The sequence below is a fragment of the Triplophysa rosa genome, linkage group LG21 (assembly GCF_024868665.1).
Source record: "Triplophysa rosa linkage group LG21, Trosa_1v2, whole genome shotgun sequence".
Classification (NCBI taxonomy): Eukaryota; Metazoa; Chordata; class Actinopteri; order Cypriniformes; family Nemacheilidae; genus Triplophysa; species Triplophysa rosa.
Window position 1 is genome coordinate 1,171,155 of NC_079910.1, and position 19,086 is coordinate 1,190,240.

The 19,086-nt window shown below is 39.8% G+C and overlaps 1 protein-coding gene and 1 long non-coding RNA gene across 2 annotated transcripts; both read left to right on the plus strand.

Annotated features, from left to right (window-relative positions):
- Positions 1 to 3,388: 3,388 nt before the first annotated feature.
- LOC130545042 (uncharacterized) lies at positions 3,389 to 3,896 on the plus strand. The gene is made up of 3 exons (XR_008961608.1): positions 3,389 to 3,506; positions 3,602 to 3,655; positions 3,881 to 3,896. It is a non-coding gene; the product is annotated as an uncharacterized LOC130545042 (long non-coding RNA).
- Positions 3,897 to 4,042: 146 nt separating this feature from the next.
- On the plus strand, positions 4,043 to 18,506 carry LOC130545282 (collagen alpha-1(XXIV) chain). The gene is made up of 23 exons (XM_057319713.1): positions 4,043 to 4,147; positions 4,438 to 4,545; positions 5,567 to 5,620; positions 5,954 to 6,007; positions 6,186 to 6,242; positions 6,401 to 6,454; positions 7,405 to 7,458; positions 9,198 to 9,251; positions 9,893 to 9,946; positions 10,052 to 10,159; positions 10,265 to 10,372; positions 10,532 to 10,639; positions 11,792 to 11,845; positions 12,325 to 12,387; positions 12,480 to 12,533; positions 12,613 to 12,648; positions 13,609 to 13,644; positions 13,934 to 13,960; positions 14,097 to 14,162; positions 16,098 to 16,266; positions 16,398 to 16,507; positions 16,588 to 16,794; positions 16,884 to 18,506. Exons 1-23 carry the CDS (start codon positions 4,043 to 4,045, stop codon positions 17,031 to 17,033), a joined length of 1,890 nt encoding a protein of 629 aa, XP_057175696.1. The 3' UTR covers positions 17,034 to 18,506.
- The last annotated feature ends 580 nt before the right edge of the window (positions 18,507 to 19,086 follow it).

A 19,086-nucleotide genomic window follows, 5' to 3' on the forward strand; every position in this document is an offset into this window, starting at 1 on the left:
TCTTATGAAACTTCAGAGAACTATAAAAGTGAGTGAAAGTGACCTATTAGTCAGATATGGTGACCCATACCCGAAATGTGACCTCTGCATTTAACCCATCCAGAGAGTAGTGACCACACGTATACCCATAAGAGACGTAATACTCTGCAAGTCCTCATTTAGTTTCATTGTCAAGAGCAACAACTGAGATCACAGAGATATCAAAAAGATCTTTTTTGTGATTTTTCTTGTGAAATATGATGTTGTAAGGTTATTTTGATCATGTATACTGTATGAATGATATATGTATGACGTGTGTGTGTTGCAGGGTCAAGCAGGTCTTTCGGGCAGCTCAGGTGATAAAGGTCCTCCAGGTGAACCTGTGAGTATTCAGAGGAAAACGCTTTCTTCTGATAATGTGTCTTTGATGTAGGCCACTTTCCTCAGTTAAAAAGTTAGAGAGGGTTTAATAAGAGAACAAAATGCTTTTGTTTATTTGCTTTGTGAGTTGATGAAAGGTTTGTGAACCTTAATTTAAATTTTCCAGTTTTATTTAAACAGATCTCCTGTGTAAAGACTTCATGAGACAGTTATTACATAAATGGATTCTTTCAGTTTCGTGTGAGAATTTACGCAAGAGATTGATGAACATTTGTGTGTGTGCGCGTGTCATGAATATGGAACTTTAATTTATTGTGTGCGTAATTTCTTATCTTTATTTCATTGCTTTTGATTGTTTAGGGTTCCAGAGGTCCTCCAGGGGATCCAGGACCCGATGGAGAGCAAGGCCATGAGGTATTACTATAGTTTACCTGACTTTTACGGTACATACGTAAAGGGAATCTAGTGTATAGAGAGATGTATGGCTTAATACGCTGTAATATCCTTGTAAATGCTGTAATTTGTCGTTAGAAACACATCAAATATTTTCATTTCATTTTCATATTTTCATTTCAGAGAACAAAATGTAATACTCATTTTAACCTAAGGAGGCCGCCATGTTCTTTTTCGATGACGTGACAGGGTTGAACTAAACTGAACACAGAGACACTAATCAGTTCTTCAGTAAATATAAGGTGCTGTAGGATAATATATATATATACACACACAGTTAGGGCCATAAATATTTGGACAGAGGCACATTTTTTGTTATTTTAGCTGTGTATCAATATGTGCACACTCTCAGCTTTATTTAGAGTGTATTCACATCCAGATTAGTTGAAGGATTTAGGAATTACAGCTCTTTAATATGAAGCGCCCCCCTTTTTCAAGGGACCAAAAGTAATGGGACAGTTGAATAAAAAGCTGTTTTATTCACATGTATGGGCTTTCCTTAAATAATTTTGTCATAAATGAAGCATGTTAAAGGTCTGGAGTTGATTCTACATGTGGTGTTTGCATTTGGAAGCTGTTGCTGTGAACCCACATCATGGGGTTCAGGGAGATCGCCATGCAAGTGAAACAGACCATAGTTAGATTTTAAAAACACTACACATCCGTCAGAAAGATGCCAGGAACATTAAGAGCGGCCAAATCAACAATTTGGGACATTCTGGGGGAAAAACAACACACTGCTGAGCTCAGTAACAAAACAATCCTGGGTGTCCATATGAGATCAGAGTGGTGGATGATGACATTATCCTCTCCATGATGAAGAAAAACACCTTCACAACGTCCGGACAAGTGAAGAATTAATCTGGATGCTTCTGTCTTCTGTTACATCACCAGAAAAACACCAGTGACCCAGTGCCTGAGGACGTCATGCATGGAAATGGAATCACACTGCCTGAACACTATTTTACTGAAGATGTTATATGCTCATATCATGAGATATTCCAAGCCTTCTCCATATCTTTTATTCTTTTTAGTCTTATGCAGGCTGAAATTAATTTGATCTCTCCAAAAAAATGCTTTCTAGAGCTTGTTCGGCTATTTCAGAAGTCTAATGTACCCATCCTATTCTTGAGGCTTTTGCACCTTGTTGTGAACCCTCTCTATTTTTTCCTTGTATTCTCTTTATTGTTTTGATTGACAAACATTGACATATTTACCTCTTGGAGAGTGTTCTTCACTTGTCAGGACGTTGTGAAGGTGTTTTTCTTCATCATGGAGAGGATAATGTCATCATCCACCACTCTGATCTCATATGGACGCCCAGGATTGTTTTGTTACTGAGCTCAGCGGTGTGTTGTTTTTTTCTTAGAATGTCCCAAATTGTTGATTTGGCCGCTCTTAATGTTCCTGGCATCTTTCTGACGGATGTGTAGTGTTTTTAAAATCTAACTATGGTCTGTTTCACTTGCATGGCGATCTCCCTGAACCCCATGATGTGGGTTCACAGCAACAGCTTCCAAATGCAAACACCACATGTAGAATCAACTCCAGACCTTTAACATGCTTCATTTATGACCAAATTATTTAAGGAAAAGCCCATACCTGTGAATGAAACATCTTTTGATTCAACTGTCCCATTACTTTTGGTCCCTTGAAAAAGGGGGGCGCTTCATATTAAAGAGCTGTAATTCCTAAATCCTTCAGATAATCTGGATGTGAATACACTCTAAATAAAGCTGAGAGTGTGCACTTTAAGACAATATCTATTATAAAACTGTAACTCGAAAACATATTGATACACAGCTAAAATAACAAAAAATGTGCCTCTGTCCAAATATTTATGGCCCTAACTGTGTATATAAATAATGCTAAAATAATAAATAAAGAAAATAAAAACGCTATTTGGTGTATTTTCATACATTTTAATATTGTTGGTCAGAAACAACATACAATATACAAACATACATATTAATAACCAAAATCATTGCGAATTTAATATACACACGATGTTTTTAGCCATTATAAAATGCATTTCATCCAGATTTAGACTTTTTGATGTTGATTTATCAATAGCCTAATGTCTTCTCTCTCTGATCTTACGTTTGACGTCTCATATTTTACTGTAATATATGGAAAACGTGTGTGCTTCGCTGTAGCGTTAAGAGAATGCATTTGACGTGACGGATTTTGACGCAAAAAAAGTGGCAGCCTCCAAGTAAAAGTATTTGTTCAAAGTTTATGAATACTTTGACAGTTACACTGTTTTTTAATTTCACATTTATAAAGTCAATGCCATTGTTCATATATGGAGTTGTACATCTCTCTCTAGACCCAAGGTTCCTTTTAAAAAACTGCAGATTGATTTATAATTGACAAACTTATTCTGAAGAGTGTCGATGAACACAACACATTACATTTCAGACCATTCAATCACACAATAATTCACTTCTTTATGAACCACAATTTTATTTTAAAATAAAATGTTCATTCTTTTCTGCTTTGGTACACGCGCAGGGACCTCCAGGACCTGAAGGAGAGCAGGGGCCTGTGGGTGAACCTGGAGTCAAGGTGAGATTCTAGATTGTGAGCAGGTTGTCTGCCAGAGGTCACGGTGTCTCTCTCATTCTGCGTGTCTGTAGGGTGAAGTTGGGCCTGTTGGAGAAGAAGGTGAACCGGGTCAACTGGGCATCAGAGTGAGTCATTAATGCCCATGTGGGATATGGGAACAATCCCAGCATGCTTTGCGCCATGGTCATGTGAATTGCCTGATTCTACATGTTTGTTTCAGGGTCTTCCGGGACCACCTGGAGAGGACGGACATCAGGGGAAAGACGGACCGAAGGTGAGATCTGACAGAAACGAAAGCTGCTTCACATTCTTTTGGGACGTTTTGTTTATGTGCTGTCACGGGGCGTGATGGAAAATCAATGTTTTCATAAACCAGAATGAGTTTTAGCCGTGCTGCATCAACGGGTATCAATATAAAATGTTTTTCTTCGCGTTTCTTAAATATTTCACATTATAGTGCGCAGCCTTTCAATATTCTTTTCATGTTCTTGTGTCTCAGGGCGAGTCAGGTGACCGCGGACCAACGGGAGAAGGTGGAGAAAGGGGCGAGGTGGGGATCTCTGGACCCCCAGGACCTCCGGGAGACGCTGGTAAAAAAGGCTTTCCAGTAAGTAACAGGAGGCGGGTGTGTGATGCGTTACGAGTTTTAAGATCATCTGACATGTGCCCTGATGTAGAGAATGTGAACTTAAAGCAGATATTTCTTCACCAGGGACCTGAAGGAAAACCGGGTCTGCCAGGAAACCGCGGCCGTCAGGGAAAAAAGGTAACGGGCATCTGCGGTCGTGGCTTTTAAGTCTAGCAAAACTATTCCAAGGATGCATTTATTCCATGTATGGTCCTGTGGGAGTTTTCTTCCTCTTAATGAGGATTTATTCCGCTTGATTTTCTTTTCTGAACGTGATATAAGGGTGGGCATATCTTATATCAAAGCACGAGTCGTTTATACTTCACTCATGGTATATGTCACTGCAGAGGTAGTTAAACAACAGAACGTGTCGAAGTTTAAATGATTTTAAAGGTCTCTCTCTCTCTCTCTCTCACTCTCTTTGCTAGGGTGAGAAAGGCTCGTCGGGTCACCTTGGAGAAACGGGCTCATCGGGTGAGGCGGGACAGACGGGGGAGCGAGGTCTAAAAGGTGCTCGTGGAACCAGAGGACCTGCAGTTAGTGTGCTTTCTGTTTTAAGATCACGCGCTCATTCTTCCTCCGCATCTTCTGATGCCGAGACATAACGCACATTTCTAGCGCTATTACTGTTATAGCCAGAAACTACACTGCAAGAAATGTTTGTCTTGTTTTCCAGTACAAATCTCTAAACATTCTTGAATCAAGATGCATTTTCTTGATGAGCAAAATGACCTAAGAAAATGAGTCTTGTTTTTAGACAAAAAATATGTAATTTCAGTGAATTTTTGCTTAAAACAAGCCAAAAAAAATTGGATTTAATTCAAGATTATTTTTCTTACCACATTGGCAGATTGTTTTGCTTGAAGAAAATGCATCTTGATTCAAGAATATTTAGAGATTTTTACTGGAAAACAAGATAAAAATACTAAGTAAGAAAGTCATTTTTTTGCGGTGTACTTCTGAATGAAAGAAAGAAAGAAATGTGCTAGAGAAGGGAAATTCTGTTTGTATGTGTTTATAAAGAAGTCTTGCTCTCCCCAACATAGCGGCTCCATCGACACATGACAGCAACAGGCCCAACAAAGTGCCCAACAGATAATAGTTGACATCTAGAAATCTCCAAGCATCATAAAAATCCTCTTTCCTTCAGACTCGGACTGCTTTTATTGGCTCTGTTATGACAGTAGCAAGATTTGTATGAAAGCGTTCTGATGGGATTTACATGAATGTCATGCGAGATTCTGAGCTGGATCAGATCTGCTGTTCTTACACGGTCATTCAGAAGTTTACGCTGTTTTTTTTTTTTTTTTTTGCCGTCATGTTTTCGTGGGGATTTCAAGTCACAGATGAAATTTTAGATGTGAGCATACTTGAGGAAACCTTTCATCTGGTTTTTAAAGTAAGCAGATGGTTTTCCAGGAAGCTCTTCTGTTTTTTTCGCAGCATAGGATCATTTGTTAAACGTCTGTTTAAGGATTTCAGGATGTAGTGTTTATTTTTAGCAGGTTATTTGTTGAAGTAGGAACATTTGCATCTGTTTCATTCGTTTATTTTCAGGGTCAACCTGGAGTTATGGGACCTCAGGGAGAACCGGGACTGAAAGGTTACGCAGTGAGTTACAATATCTGTCTGTGTCACAAGACACGCATGCAAATGCACACGCACACACACAAATGCACGCACGCACACACATTAGTTATTGAGCTCCAGAAGTCAAGAGTTAAAGACATCAATGCAAGAGTGATGTATTTACACGATAACTGTAAAGCTCTTTGTTTCACATGTTTCTGGTGAGAAATGATGCTTTAGAATCGTCTTCATTCATTAACAGACAGGCAGAGAGATGCTGACAGTGAAATATATCTGTTATCATCATGGATCTCTTTAAACTCTGCTTGGCCAATCAAATCTCATTGTTTATATAGTTCTTTGCTCTGATTGTAGGGTCATGCTGGCAAGCCCGGTCCTGCGGGACCCCCGGGACCAAAGGGAGAAAAGGTTTTATCCTCATACCCATTTAACATAAGTCTGTGTTTGACTTATAAATTTACAAGGAAGCCTTAAAACACTTCAGACACGTTTCAGACACTTGACTTTGATCAAATACATTTGTTAAGACTGGTGTGTAAAATCTTTTTATGGTCTGAGTTTGACTGACTGTGTGTTTTATCCTCAGGGTTATCCCGGTGAAGACAGTAAGACTGCCGGACCTCCTGGGCCCTTAGGTGAACCAGTAGGTCTTAATTCTTACTTTATTTCCTGTTGCTGTCTGGATCTCTAAAATAAACCCAGCATTATTTACAACACTTCACCAAAGAAACAAAACAGCATCTGTATGTGTTTGTGTGCGTGTGTGCGTGTGTGTGTGTGTGTGTGTGTGTGTGTGTACAGGGAGCTCCAGGAGAGAAAGGTGAACGTGGGGAACCAGGAGACACTGGATATCAGGTTAGCGGTGCCCTAACAACACCCTAGCAACACCCTAGCAACCATTGTAGCACCATTCTTTAAAGCACAACAGGTGAAAAAGCACCACCATGTTTAAGTGTCAATCAGATACTGGCACAGAATTATTTACAATATTATCATTTTGTGTAATATTAACACGATATATCAATAATCATTGTTCTTAATATCACATAGCAGCATGATAAAAAACACTCAAAACAACTGGCTGGACACATAGCAACACCCTAGTAACAGCACTGTAAGCTCATCAGAGACCGCATACAATGGGCTAGTTGCACAAGATGGTGCCAGAGTCGTCGTATAACACAATCGAGTTGTTTTAGCTTAACCAAGTGCTCAGCAATTTAAAGAAGATCTGTCATATCTCTGATATATTACTTTCTTCTTTTTTATCTAAAAAACACCCATATCTGCACCCATATCCTTTTTCCATACAGTAATATGCGACCGGAAATTAGTCTGCCGACTCTGGCATCCCAAAAGCTCACCGGCGCCAACTTGTGCAACTAGTGAATAGAACAGCCCTGACAATCACTTGCATGTTCTCTGTTGAGTGTACTTCAGATGTTTTCTCTACAGTCTATAGACGATGAACATGAACATTATGTGGCCCCAACTTAACATCCAATAGACCTCCGCAAAAAAATCTATAACTGTTGAGTAGTTTTAAATTAATTTAATACAATTAATATGCAATAAAATATGACTATGAAGTAAATATCAAATAAATTGTTTTAATATAACCAAACACAGACAGGAAGTCAACATCAGGCCAGGCGCGTGCATCCGATGAAACCATTTAGATGTGAAAAGAATAAAAGTCGATGAAACGGATGTGAATCTGGAAAGTCGATACATTTGCCTGAAGTTTCAGATTCAGATTTGTGATGTCAACACTGCAGTGATACTCATGTCTGTGTGTGTTTCAGGGTCACGCAGGGGTCACAGGGGTTCGAGGAGCGCTCGGTCAGCAGGGATCTCCTGTAAGTCTGTCTCCTGTAATGAACAGCAGTGTGGTCGACTGTGAGCATCTGTACTGACATACAGTCTCCAGCTGCAGATCCTGTACTGCCTCTCCAAAACGCTCTTAACTAGCGATGTAACGATTCTCTCAGCTCACAATGCGATGCCATTCACGATACTGATCTCAAGATACGATCCAGTCACGGTTAATTTTTACAAAATGAGTTGAGAAGAATTAGAAATGCACAACTGCCCTTTTATCATTTCTCAAGTGCTGCACATTTCTTTGTAAAATAAAGATGTATTGTATGTCAAATAACAAAACTCAACGGCAATTTTAAAACAAATTCCAAATCAAATAAAAACGAGTAATACAAAAATCTCTTTAAAATAAGCAAACTAAGACTTTGTCTGTGCTTTTCTTGGATTTTTTTTACATATAAAGTAATTAATATAAGCATGTCCACGTTTTCCAAGTTTGCAGTAAACACAGCGCCCCTGCTGTTCAAAACATGTATTGCAGTTCAAATAACATCTCGACCGGCTTGAATCTTCACATATTATTAGTGTTGGGTAAGTTACTCTAAAAAAGTTATTGATTACTAGTTACTAATGACATATTCAATCGTGTAATTAGATTACTGTACAAGTTACTCTCTCCAAAAAGTATTTCATTACTTATTACTAATTACTTTCTATATCCTACATCAACCTCGATTAGAATTGATTCAAGGACAGACATGAAATGACTTATTTACTTCATTCAAATAATTAACTACATAAAGGGCTGGTTTCATGAACAGGGATTAAGACTAGTCCTGGACTAAAATAAATCTTAGAGCTGTCCAAACTGATAACAACTTGCACGGACATATCTTAAAATACACCAGTGCCATTGTGTTGTCTCAAAATGCACACAAGTAATGTTTTTCGTGTGACATGTTTGTTAAAATCACTTAAATTTCGTAATTAAACTAGTCCTGGTTTAAACTAATCCCTGTCCGGGAAACCACCATAAAGTATTTCATATTAACTGACCAAAGTATACAAATGTGAGAGGGACACATAAAAGCATACATATTAAAGTTAGACTTATAATTTGGATGACGTTTCCACTATTGAATATATTACACAGTATTTAGTTCAATTACATCAGAAGTAAGTGTAATAAAATTAGAGTAATCCCTTACATTACTTTTTCAAGGGAAAAGTAATTAAATTACAGTAACGAATTACTTAGTAACTAGTTACACCCAACACTGCATATTATAATCGATTTTCAACCGGATTTACATCCCTAGTTTAACACATCAACAGTGTCAAATTAAGTTAATTACTGTACATTTAATGATTCAATTAGGCCTAAATATATTTCACATTTCTCTGGCTGCATCTGTTTTTTAACTGAGTTTGGTGCGAAGCTTTTATATAGGGGTGCACCAATGAGCCCTCCTTTAAATGCAGTCTAGGCATGTAGTGGAGTTTTGTTGGCGTACTTTTCTAATGAAATGATTCTCATTATTCTCACCTCATTCTTGAGGGGTGGATCCTGGACTCTGTCTACAGAAGAAACATGAGTGTCTGCTGAATAAATCCATGTTAATGATCTTAAAATATACCGCACGCCGGCAGAATGACATGAACGGCTCCAGTAACATTGAGTTGTGTGTTTTTATCAGACGGTTTAAACTAGCAGAAACACGCTGTGTTGTGTTAGAACTGCTTACAGAATGACGTTCAAGAGGATTTATATTTTTAGGGATCTCCAGGGCTACCTGGTCAGGAAGGATCCAAGGGCGAGAAAGGAATTCAGGTTTGTGTGCATGAACATTAGGTGTGTGTTGTGTTTGCTTTAACGCTTTATGTCTATATTACAGGTTTTTAAATTAAACTTTGTTTGTCTTGTTGTATCGTGTTAGTTTATCAATAGATGTCATTGATGTGTTCACACACCAGCTTTGACGGTTCCAATACGGCAGATGACTTGCATATAACAGCCCATAGAAACATATGCAAATGAGGCGTCTATGTATATATATATCTATGATGCTGAAAGTAGTTTGCTTCTATACTATTTCGCTCAATGACCATCATCTAAAAATGTCAAAACCAAAGAATGAATGTCAGTCATTGTGTGTTTGTGTTGTGTAAAGGTGCTTGTTTTTCCATCCATCATTCATATTCTCCCTGAATAAAGACCAAACAAATCTCATGAACAGTTTGGAGAGACTTTGGCCACCCACCGTGTCTTTAATTCAATGTTATCTGCTGTTATTCACATAAACGGAGGAATGAGAAAATATTATGGCTGTGAATTCCACCGATGTCATAGATGATTATTTATCGCCTAATGGAGAAACGTTTCTTTTCATTCAGAATTGAACTGCTGGTGATTGTGAGGATATGGAATGATGTCAGCGTTGGGTGTGTGTGTGTGTGTGTGTGTGTGTTTAGGGGCTCGCTGGTAAGAAAGGATCCCGAGGTCCTCCTGGAGCGCCAGGTCTGGAGGTGAGAGGACAAAATGAACTTTTTTGTCTCTTCTGTTGTGATGTGATTTAAAACCCTCAACATTTGCCGTCTCGTGATAAATGCATCTCACGCATCATTTTTCAGGGTCGTGTGGGTTTGCCGGGACTGAGAGGGACGCCGGGGTACCCAGGATCTGACGGGCTAACTGGTCTTCCGGGGTTACCGGGTGTCCCTGGATCAAAGGGGCGTACGGTGAGGGTGAAATAAAGAATACAAACACACACACACACACACACACACACACACTTTGGCCCAGACACTAAACAGGAACTCTTTTGGTTTGTTGTGTGTTTGCAGGGTCAGCGTGGTGATACGGGTCCAGAGGGGAGGGCGGGGCTTCCTGGTCCTCGGGGTGAGCTTGGACTTCCCGGTGTCGTGGGAGAGAGAGGGCCAGCGGGGTTAAAGGTCAAAAACACTTTTTCACATGGACAGAAGTGTATTACTTTCTGAGATGATGAATGGACACTACTTGCTCAATCAAACGCGTGACACAGTGAGGTTATGTCATACTGCCACTGAAAACTGATCATGACCTCATTTGTTCTTTGGTTGTGTCGTGTGCAGGGCGAGAGGGGTTTACCCGGTGACAGAGGTGGAGCGGGCATCAGAGGGATGGAGGGGGCGACGGGTGACCAGGGCATGACAGGAGAGCCAGGAGCCAAAGGACAGCCAGTGAGTGATTTACCATGGTTTACTACAGTAAAAGTGTAGTAACCATGTTTTGTTTTGTTAGTTGTACAACCATACTTTTACTACAAATGCTAGAGTTAAAGGAACAGTTCGCCCAGAATGTTTAATTCTGTCATCATTGACTCACCCTCAGGTTGTTCCAAATCTGGATGAATTTCTTTATTTGGAAGATATTTGGAAGAATGTCAGTAACCGAGCAGTTCTCATCCCCCATTGACTCCCATGGTATTTATTTTCCCTACTATGGCAGTATATGGGGGACGAGATCTGCTTGGTTACTGACATTCTACCAAATATCTTCCAAATAAAGAAATTCATCCAGATTTGGAACAACCTGAGGGTGACTAAATGATGACAGAATTTCCCTTTAAAAACTACTGAAAAACCCCAGTCCTGACCTTTATCTCTACAATAACATCCCAGTTGGTGAGACTGATGTCGGAGACAAGTTTCGCGTTAATGTGTGATGCACTCTTAAAAATCAAGGCGCTTCAAAAGGTTCTTTTGTTCCACAAAGAACCGTTAACAACCAAAGAACCTTTCTGTTTACAAAATCACAGGTTCTTCAGATTATGACCATAAGAAAGAGAGAACATCTGGCATCGCTGTGAAGAGTGTATGAATAAAAAGTACATCCATATGTGGTTTGCAATCCCAATAAAACTGATTTTTGGAAGTGGATGTCATTCTGAATGCTCAGATCAAACTCTGACAGTGTGTTTTGAGTTGCTCGAGCGTCATCGTGACGGATCGTAAGGATGTGATGATTATGTAAGTGTCTGTTCAGTCTCTTCAGCAGGGGGTGTAACGGGATCGCTGAATAAATAAGAAGAAAAAAAACATGATCTATTTCTTACGTAACTCAAACAAAGTCTGAAACCGACCTGGAATTCCAGGAGTACTGAGAGGGAATATCATTTTCTGAGCGCTCACCCGGAGATTTCCAACAGATCGTGCACATACCCGGACTGTGTGTGGATCACATGTGACAAACCACATACGTGTTTTAGCTCCCATAAGCTCTTGAATCAAAGTAAATGTGGTTTATGTGAAAATGTAAAATTGCAGAAAGGTTGAAATGTCAGTGTGTGTACAGTGTGGTGGACTCATGTTGTTGTGTTTTATTATCTGCAGGGCGAGGTGGGTGACGCCGGCGTGGTGGGACTCCAGGGATTCCCAGGACCCAAGGTGAGAACCCAAAACCTTAACAACACTGCCACAGACATTACACATCAAACTGAAGACGTTACCTGTCTACAACTGGAGTTTATCCAAAAATGAAGATCCTGTCGTTATTTACTCCTCCTTGTGTCATGTCAACACAAAGAAGATATTTTGAAGAATGTTGATCATCAAACAACACTGAACTCCATCAACTATTTCTCTAAATATCTTCTTTTTGTGTTCCACTGATGAAAGACTTAGATTTACAGACACTTGAGGAGGAATAAATGAGGACAGAATTGTTGGATGAACTTTCCCTGAACAGCAACAGATAATAGGATTGATTTTCCCGATTCTCACATTTCTTTCTGCTAATTTGCACCATTTGTTCACAAACACACGAGAAGAGATGTAATTCCCATTTTTTAGCATCTAAAACTCTGGACTCGTTGTTAGGAGGGTTCAGCTTTGAAACCTCTTTGATTTTTGTGTGGTGGTTTCAGGGTCCAGGTGGAGATGTGGGTCTGGCTGGTGTTCATGGACCCAAAGGGCCCGCTGGTGTTCCTGTGAGTCGCTACTGATGTCTTTAAGTCTCCTTTTCTCGTCCGGCCTCTTCGCATCTCAGTTCCTCTCATGTTGTCTCTCATGTCTTTCTCAGGGTTTCTCAGGTCCCGTAGGTCCGTCAGGAATGATCGGTCCGGTCGGAAAGCCTGTGAGTTACAGCTTCAGCAGATTTCAAGCAGTGCTTATAAAAAAGTGTGCTTATTAGGATATGTGTTTGATTTTCTCAGGGTCCCAGAGGCCTTAAAGGAAGCCGGGGTGAGATGGTAAGATCTGTCATCTGATATTCTCACGGCTGTTGAGTCTGGAGTCGGATCAGAGTTCTACACATTTATCATCGGCGCACACACGTTCCTCTGCTCAGTGTGTAAAAATAGACTTTATATAACACTGAACGAGTGCTCGAACTGCTCGATTCCCTTCAGTGACATAACATCCTCCCGTGAGCAGGATGAGAGTCAGGAAAGATGAGCATTCACACACACTGAATCTGTTCTCTGTAGGGTGCGGTACACACTCCCACCGGAGGGGGCGACATCACTCCGTTACTGACACGCCTCATCTGGTCATCGACAAATACCTGTTCACTTCTTCAAGACAGTTTAAATCAAATGAAGAATAGTACTCACTCTTTTGTTGCTCCAAACCTGTGACTTGTTTTACGAACAACGCAAAGAGACCGAGTTCCAGAAAAGAGTTTTGTGAAGTTTCTGATGAGTTGTTGACTTGTTTACTGCAGGTGTTTGCAAACAGTCACTTAATATGAAAAATACACCATTTTTATAGAGCATCAATGAAGAAAACAGGATTTTTTGTCTTTAACGCAATAAGTTTACCATTCAACACTTTGTCATCTTTGGAGTTGTTATTACCATTCAACACTTTCATTGCATTAGAAAGAGATGCTCGGCCTTTCTCCTCAAAATTCATTTGTGCTTCACAGGGGAAAATGAAAGAAATACGAGGTCAGAATGACACGAGGGTTAGAATAAGCTCCCAAAAGTACAGGATTGAATTGTTTTGATGAATCACTCCTTTAAAATCTGAAACTTTGGGAATAGCTTCCACAGAAGTCTCATGAAAATGCAGGTCTGCTGAATTACACGCGTGACTCGATTATCGAAACGTTCTGTTTTTAACTTCAAGAGGTGATCTGTGAACTGTCATCATGGCCTCTGTTTACTCCAGAGATGGTGTGATAACACTGTAAATGTTTGTTTTAACAGGGACCTCAGGGGCCACAGGGCAGTCCGGGACCGCAGGTATGTTTTCATAGTGAGAATATAAACATTTCAACTGTTGTTGTTTGTGTGCTGATATTGTTTGTTAGTTAGTGATGCGTTTCAGGACCATAGTTAGCGTAGACATCAGCTTACACAGTAACTCATAACATCTGAGAGATGATACGTTTTGATTTAGTGGACAATAAAAAAACTCCCAAAGACTTTAATATGACTATAGAATATGACATGTGACGTCATCATGTTTATAATAATCTATAACTTTAGTGGATATTGAGGTACACTTGTCTCTGTGTTGTGTTTTTGACAGGGACCTCCAGGTTTAGCCGGTCCATCGGTAAGACCTCATGTGACTGTATCGTGTTTTATTGTGACAACCATCTCGTGATCTTGAAATATCAACACAATGAATTGTTTGTTTGTGATGCAAGAAGATGTTTGTTTGACTTCATATGTGTTCTCTCGTCCCACAGAGACGCATCAATGTGAACACTGCCTTTCAGGGTCTGATGGAGTCTGATGCTTTCCCGCACCTGGAGGTAGACAGGATTATACTTTTTATTTCCATTTATTTATGCACAAAAGAACTTCTGATTTTCTATACTGTACTCGCTGCATGCAGTCAAGTGGAATACACAGCGGGAAAAAAAGAACTTTTTAATGTGAAAAACACAAACTAAATGCGAAGCTTCTTTTCTGAAAGAGCGAGTGGATGACACTGATAAACACTTTACATTTGCCATAAACCGTTTCATACATTTCATTATGAGTTTTTATTTAGAGTAGCAAATAAAACATTTTTCATCATTACTGTGATCATGTTCATCTAACCTCACGCTGTTATCGTTGATGGATCACAGAAACGTTGTAATGAAAAACTGTTTTCCATAAACGCTCCAGATGAGATGAAAAAAATCACATTTTACGACCATCAGATTTCATTTTATTACAAACTTGGATTGTTTTCAAAGCCCTACAAACCTTCAGTTTTAAATCAACAGCACCAGCACAGCAAACAATGTCTGAATGATTCGCTCTCTCTGTCTTTCTGCTTATAAGGTTTTTGTGTTTCTAAGAGGCCGTTTACACGAGACCGTTTTCAACTAAAAAACAAAAACTTTTTATGCGTTTTGGCTGTTCATTTACATGAAAACGGCGTTATGGGGGACTGAAAAGGCAAACTTTTGAAAACGGGTCTCGAAGTGCACGTTTTTGAAAACGCCGCCGTTTTCGGTTCCGTTCCTGCGTTAGTATGTCATGTCCCAAATCGTAGTGTGTTGAAAAGAGTATTCCAAAGATTCCCGGATGGTCGACTACTTCCAGTAGAAATTGGAAGTGCAGAATGATGCAGACTCTTACGGCTGATATTACCCACAACTCACCGCGAGTATGGGCGGAGTTTAGTGACGCTCCACTGCATTAATAAATGATATAACTGATGCGTCACTAAATGAACAAACGTAAGTATACAGTAAACATTACATAGGAAATAATGAATCAATAAATACCTTAATGGAAAGAAGAGCTGTATTTTCATGTGTGTGACCGATATTGGTCACAATGTTGTCTAGGCAACAACGGCCACTTCCGCTTCCTGTTAGTATGTCCAACAGTATGTCTGAATTCGCCCCCTATCTCCTATATAGTGCACTATATCGGGTGTCCGCCATTTGTAGTGTTGTCCGAATTGAACAACTCATTCCCTACATTTATTTACTACTTTTTACCCACAATGCATTTTGATTTTGAGTGTACATCCGATTTACAGTGTTTTATTTTAAATATATTAAGTAATTTTATGAAACATAATAAATGTAATAGTAAATAAACGTGGCAAACATTTGTTTTGTTCTCTTTATTAAAAAGCAAATACAATAAACGGTGGACTATTTAGCATTCGCTATATAGGTACCTACTATTCCAACCAAAAACAGTACATACTATTAGGGATACTATATGTAGACGAATTGGAACGCATGGCGTGTAAACTGCAAGACGGCTCTTTCTGAAAGTGATGACGTCACGCGCATGCGTATTAAGCGGTCAGCCGAGCGACTATAGCCTAAACAATAAGTAACAAACTGTGAGCTCTCGCTGCTTGACTATGTATTAATGTTTCCCCAGCAAAATGTGGACCAGTGGAGACACACTATTTACATTCGCCAGACTTTAAACACACATATACGTCGACCAACGGTATTAAAAAGCACTTTTGGCTTATAAATGTGCATCGCCACTCACTGGCCTGGCGTGCATACTACTGCGATTTTATCCATTTTCCTGGATCCATGTAAATGCAGACCGTTTTGATAACGCTGTCATGTGTATGTGAAACTTTTCAAAAACGCAAAGGAAAAACTTTTCAGTTTTTCATCGTGTAAAATAAGATCCACAGGCGTGTGTGTGTGTGTGTGTGTGTGTGTGTGTGTGTGTTTGTTTGATTGCTAAGCTAACATGTTGATCCTTCTCTTCAGAGTTATCAGAACACAGATGCATCTCCTCTCCAGCAGAATGCTGAGATCTTCAGAACCCTGCGGTATCTGAACGGCATCGTTACCAGCATGAAAACTCCAGCGGGCACACGAGAAAACCCTGTGCGCATCTGCAAAGACCTACTGGACTGCCGGAGCAAGATGAGTGACGGTGAGCGCTTCTTCAAGCATCATCTTCTTCTATAGCACTTGCATCAGTGTGCATTATTTCAAAGCAATTTTACTGCAGTCATCTCAGTACAGTGAAAGAATGCACAAATCATCTGCGTCTGTGTTGGTCAGGAATGTTCTGGGTAGATCCAAACCTGGGCTGCACATCGGATGCCATCCAGGTGTTCTGCAACTTCACAGCAGGTGGACAGACCTGCCTGCACCCTCTTACTACAGACAAGGTGTGTGTGACGTGTTGATCGGGTCTACATGAGCTCAGTCGTGTCCTGTAGTGTTCAACTTTCCTCTGGTTGGTTTACAGACCAAGTTTGATGTTGGAAAAGTCCAGATGAAGTTCCTGCACCTGTTGAGCGTCAACGCCACTCAGACCATCTCCCTTCACTGCTACAACCACCCGGCAACTGTCGTCACGGAGACACCTCCTCCTCTGCGCTTCCAGGGCTGGAACGGTCATGTGTTTGAGGAACACTCATCTCCGAGACCTCCCGGGCTTCTGGATACTTGTGAGGTGAGAGAACGCGACTGAGGGATCTGAATCTGAATGAAAGAAGTGCCGGCTGTAGATTCAGCGATTTCGTCATGCGTTTCTCTTCACAGGTCCGTGATGGTAGATGGCATCAGTCCCGCTTCATGTTTCAGACCCAGGACACGTACCAGCTTCCCATCGTGAGCGTGCGAGGTCTGGATCCCTCTCAACCATCAGACCAGCGGCGGCAGCTGGAGATCGGCCCCGTTTGCTTTCTGTGAAATCACAGAAGGACCCGTGTTTCAAATGTTATGTCAGACCATTGGTGAACTGGACGACTGCGGGGTGTTCTCTCACGGGTCCTGTGGAGTCTCACAGGAAGAACAAACGCTGTTAGGAATGTCTTTCAGAGATGGACAAGTTCTTCCGGAGCCCGAGACATGTTTTGAGAGACGTGTGTTATTCATTCAGTTGTGCGTGGGGGTTCAGAGGAAAATCTAGGGGGCCTTTCACACACAAACGATCCTTAACGTGCAATACCTTGTGTATTGAGTGTTAGATCTCACGATATCGATGCTTACAGTGTCAAACAAGGTTTTTCTGTTGAAAAGCCGAATCTGTACTTGTACCTCTTGTTTCAGATGGCGCTCTACCTCCTTCATGTGCAGGTGCATGTGTTCGGGCGTGTTGAGACCCGAAACATACTCGGTGTAACACACAATCTTCATTACCCGCGTGCGTCCTCGCGTTCTGCAAGCGCAGTCCATAACGCAATGAAAGCAAACCCAGCACGAAATGCCGTCAGTTTTGGGTCTCGGGTCAACTACTGTCAACAGTTTGAAGAAAATCTTGCTGAGCGAGTCAGTTTAAATGTGTGCATACATCTACCACGTGCGGTTTTAATGACACATACATGTGAAGGTCACCCGTGTACCGAGGTCAATCCTTGAAATCTGTGCGTTGACATCTACAGTATGTTGCAGGCCTTGAGGTGTATGTTTGTGCTCGCTTCATAAGTACTTTTGCGTTTGCTCAGAACAAACCTAATTTATATGAACAGTGTTTTATAAGTTATGTTATACGTCGGCTTAATATACTTCAATATGCTCGCGACCCTGGAAGATGCATCGCGAGGATCTCACGTAAAACCCAATTAAATTATAGCACATAGACAACTGGCAGGAATTTCAGTTCGTCACCAATTGTCACAGTTGAAACAAATTGACATTTCAGTGTGTGCGTGTGTATTTAGATACATGCAACTGACATGCTTGTAAAACAACACACTCTTGTGCGTTCTGGAGGGGTCAGGCGACTTCTCCATGGTGCTGCAGACAGTATTCTGCAATCATTTTATTTTCTTCTCGTGTATATTTTGACATTTATATTGGTTATTTATATTAACTTTTCAAAAATACTGTACTCCAATAAATTATGATATCTATCTGGTCACTTATCATTTATTTCACATTTTTATTTATGCCAAATTGTATTTGTATATAAACACGAATAGTTGATTTTGTGTTGTGTTGTCTTCTGGCAGCTGTGATTGGCCAGATTCAGATCATGTGATCACACAGAGGAAGTAACGCTTGTTAACTTATGATTACAGGAAAGAAACTGTCAATAAAAGTGCCTACAAACAAAACACAAGACAAAAAATATAAATATGAAATATTTTAACATTAAATAAAAGGTGTTTTAATCCCCATGTCCTTATTATTTATTTGTTTCATAGTCGCTGCCTACATCCTAATTGCTAATAAAACATTTTTTTATATATTTCTTAAAGAAGTGGAGTTATTATTTTGTTACTAAATAGTCTTGCCATGTAAAACGTAAGTAAAGAGATTTTACAATCAACTTTAATGTTAGGCTATGTTTTATTACAGACGACACAGGAAAACAATCTAAAAACACGTCATAGAATATATACAGAAATATTAGTCCGGATAATCAATATAAGAACTTCAATTTTTATAACAGGCCTATCTACATGTACAGTTTAAAATACTGTAAATGAAGAGTTTATTTCCAAAAAAAGAGATAACTCCTTTTAAAAAGAAAACAGTTTTTATTGTACATTTCAATCAATATCAATCAAACTGCAGTTGGTTTGTTTTGATATAAGCCATAATAACTAAAAAAATACAGCTAACTAACACAATAAAAACATGATAACATCATAAAAAACATGATTTTTGAACATTTTTAAAAACGGAGTTATCATATAATTTTGTAACCAAACTCTTCAAATATAGTGTCATTCTACAAAGGGGGACCATTTGTGTCCCACATATATATATATGGTATAATGCAAGTTAATATGCTTAA